The 3990-nt window shown below is 45.0% G+C and overlaps 1 protein-coding gene across 1 annotated transcript; it reads left to right on the forward strand.

The window, feature by feature from the left end:
• Positions 1 to 1126: 1126 nt before the first annotated feature.
• nog2 (noggin 2) lies at positions 1127 to 3777 on the forward strand. The gene has a single exon (XM_022220247.2). It carries the CDS (start codon positions 2424 to 2426, stop codon positions 3057 to 3059), a length of 636 nt encoding a protein of 211 aa, XP_022075939.1. The 5' UTR covers positions 1127 to 2423; the 3' UTR covers positions 3060 to 3777.
• The last annotated feature ends 213 nt before the right edge of the window (positions 3778 to 3990 follow it).

Consider the following 3990-nt stretch of genomic DNA (forward strand, 5'->3'; position numbering starts at 1 on the left):
AACGCCTCCAGCATGGCCTACTGGATGTTTGATCCCGGAGCTGGTGAGCAGTTTCACTCGAACTGCAGCAGAACTATGAGTGAACATTCCTTCCCCATGCACTCAAACATGAGCAGTGGAGCAGTGAGGGAGAGAGTGGGGAGCCCCTGGCTTCATGTCCACATCATGCTGGATCAACGCCCTCTAGTGACCACTACAAAAGACAGGCACAGTGACAGCCTGTCCAAAGTGCGCAGGAGAATTCCAACAAACCAAGAGTGGAGATGAATTCAGGAGGTGAAGACATCTAAATTAGGATGAACTGTGTGGCTGGCTTTGGGTTTATAAAGACTGCTTTTTAATTTAAAGAAAATATATTACACATTGAGAAAAATCTCAGTTTTATCATCCTGGAGGTCAACTTCACCAAAGTTTCTGCATTCAAATAAAAGGACTTCTAACTTAATGCGCACCATTATGGCTAAACAAAAAATGTTCACATGCATTAAAGTGATGGTGAAAAACTTGCCAGGATCATTTTCATGTTGCATTATAGGAGGATCAGCATAGTTCAAGCAAAAGTAAAAAGTTCAGCGTGGCTGCTGATTTTCTCATAATGACTGCTTAGCATGGGAAAGGTACCGCTTAGTTCTCCGTGGCCATTTATAGCCCTTAATTATGCGCCTATTTTGTGACCCCGGAGTTCAACGGGCCAATTCCTGTGTAGACCCAAATCCCGACGAACAAAGGTGGAATGTGATGCCTCTTTTCCGCAGACAAGCTACCAAACGTTTCCCATCAATTTCATGGGAAAGTTCAAGCCAAGGAAAGTCTTAGACGCTCCGGTTGAATATTGACAGCGCATTGAACCTATTAGTGCAGCCCAGACACTCTTGCTGATGGGGAAAGGGTTGCTGGAAATGTGTGAGGGGGAAAAGAAGATTCTCTTATATGCATAACACTGCTGGGGTGGTGGAATATTGCGCTATAACACGGGATAAAAGTGGCGCTTTAGGACCCAGTTGATCCTTGTCATTGTGGCTGATATTTTCCACGTTGTGAGGGGAGGGGGGGCAGCCCGGAGGGGGAGGCTGTCAATCATAGTGAAAGTGGCCGGGGTGGGCAGGCCCCTCTGACACTTTGTACCGTCGGAGGGGGATATTTAACTTGGGACTGAGCACCACTCGCTACAGACACACTCACACACAGTGTGCCTAAGCAAAGAAATGCTCCAGCGCCAAGTCTCTCAGACTCCTGAAGTAGGAGCGACTCAGTAGGAGCTTCTGTACCAGTTATCAAAGGAGTGGAGACGCTCCCTCAGGATTTGACCGCTTGCACCGACCGGGCAAAGAGAGAGAGAAAAAAAACTGAAAGAAAGAAAAAATCCAGATTATGGACTGACTCGTCATGCAGCGACTCTGCGATCTGGAGCTTTTCTGAGAGGATTCGGCAATGAGAGGAACTCTGAACTAACAGCGGCTTTTCTTGCAGTCTGCATTTGACATGCACTGAAGCCTCCCTTTCATCGATTCTCTCATCACATGCACAGCCAAGAGTTCAGTGGGAATATCACACGCTGAGACTTTATTTTTACGCCAAAAAAACACTAAAATTTGGAACATCCACTGGAGAGATAAATGGCTGTTCTTTTAAGTTGAAGCTGCTCCGTGTGCGTTTTTTGGGGGGACATTTTCAGGAAAAGTGCACATATCGACGGCTGGAATACCGACTGCAGTGACTTTTCTCCACTCAGTTCATGGACTGTGCGCACTGGGACCTTGTCAAACCTGAGAGCGTCAGGCGACGTTAAGAGAAACCACGTTTATAAAAGCCGTGCGTAAAAATAACATTGGCCAAGGCAGCCCCTCATTGCCGGGCGCGTGACATTTAAAACTTGGTGAAGTGCTCTTTTGTGCGCCCTGCTCTCTCTCGGGACGCTACGGATCTATTCTGTCTCTTTAGAAAACACTTCATTCCATGCAAGCCCTCGCCTCGGCCGCTGTCATCCAGTGTAGACAGTTTGTCGTGGCTTCGAGTCCCCGGGGTAACCATGACAACCGAAAGAAACCCAAAGTGAATCCAAGGAGCGGGGTGAGGCAGGAGAGAGCGTGAATAGGTTCTCCCCATTTTGTTTTGTGCTTCTTTTTTTTCTTTTTTCTTTTTTTTTTTTAGTTTAGACTTTCTGTAAAGCGGCAGAGGCTCCGCAGAGTTTGTTGCATCAACGGGCAAATTTGCAAATTTGAAGGAGCCCTTAAAAAAAGCAAAGCTCCATGTCATTCAAACCCGACGTGGTCTATTAAAAGTATCGCCTTGCTGGTGACTGAACTTCTACTATTTATGAAGCCCCGGGCAGGTCACTGCAGAGAACACAGCAACCGGGAAAAGAACTGAATATTATTTTTGCGCAGAGAAGAGCCGGTGCGTAAAAATCAAAAGGCGGAATAATGGGCCTCTCACAGACGCTCCTCGTCTACGTGCTGCTGTGCGTCCACCTCGGAGTTTCCCAGCATTTCCTTCGCCTCCGTCCGTCGCCCAGTGACCACCTTCCAGTGCCCGACCTGAAGGAGGACCCCGACCCGGAGTACGACCCCCGGGAGCAGGACCTGGCCGAGAGGACTCTGAGGAAAAAGCTCGGCAGCAACTTTGACCCCAACTACATGTCCATCAGCTCGCCCATGCTGGTGAACGGTTCCACGCCAGACAACCAGGTGAAGCTGCAGGGGCCCATGCCCAACGAGATTAAAAAGCTGGACCTCACAGAGACCCCCTATGGGAAGCGGGTAAAAGTGGGCAAGAAAGCCCGTAGGAAATTTCTGCAGTGGCTGTGGACCTATACGCACTGCCCGGTGGTGTACACCTGGAAGGATTTGGGCGTGAGGTTCTGGCCACGTTACATCAAGGAGGGGAACTGTTTCTCTGAGCGCTCTTGCTCCTTCCCCGAGGGGATGTCTTGCAAACCCGTCAAGTCAATCAACAAGATTTTCCTGCGGTGGTATTGTCAAGGCTTTCTAAGACAGAAATACTGTACGTGGATACAGGTGCAATACCCAATCATCTCAGAGTGCAAGTGTTCGTGCTGATTCTCTCTAAAGAAAGTTGGTCGACGGGGGAGTGGACTGGAAATACGGTTTTCTATTGCACTGTTAACTCTCTACAGAGGTGGGCACCATAGCAAATCTATTTTTTTATATAGCATTTTAAGTGAAATACCAACATTGTACATATTTAAGAAAAATGCAGCTATTTTTTCTAATTGAACCAGGACCATATTTTATTCTCAGCCCTGAAACGTTGCTTTTGGGGGGAAACACGAGCACTTCAAGAGGAAGAGCTCCTTTTTTTGATATTTTTTATGAGACATTGAAGATGGAATGCATATGCTACACTTCTCCAAGAGGTGAACTTTTTTTTTTCAACTGAACATTGATGCTGACTGTTATTTCACTGCAATGCTGCCTAGAGTTTTTGTATAATATTAATATCAATAATAATTAAATTGTAAAAAAAAAAGTTGAGGTTAAAGATATATATAAAGGCGTGAACTCAGCTTTTTTGGAATACATAGTATTGTAGGAATAAACAAATCTGTACGTTTTATTTATTATTTTAACGATTTGTGAGTATAGAGCATAAGGAAAGAGAATAGCAGAGTATACCAGAAAAAAAAATATGGGAGATGTCTACTTGAATATTTCTAAAAATGACAAAAAAATAAATAAAGGATTAAAAAAAGTAAAACATATCAGTGTACATGTTATGGTTACACGTTTTAGCAATAAAGTCTATCTTTTCAACATGTATTAGTGTCAAGCCATGTTGCTTACGAGTGTCTATATCCAGGGGGGCGTGTACACTGTAAAAAATATCATCTGAACACGTTGTCTCATTCTGTCTGGTTGAGTGTGTTTCACTGGTTTCCAATCATCAAAAGTGGTTTTCTATGAATGCGCATCATAAGAATGTGATTTTACCCAGAAACATTCCTGGAATAAGCTCTCCAGAATTGGAAAC

Source organism: Acanthochromis polyacanthus, chromosome 19 (genome assembly GCF_021347895.1).
Source record: "Acanthochromis polyacanthus isolate Apoly-LR-REF ecotype Palm Island chromosome 19, KAUST_Apoly_ChrSc, whole genome shotgun sequence".
NCBI lineage: Eukaryota > Metazoa > Chordata > Actinopteri > Pomacentridae > Acanthochromis > Acanthochromis polyacanthus.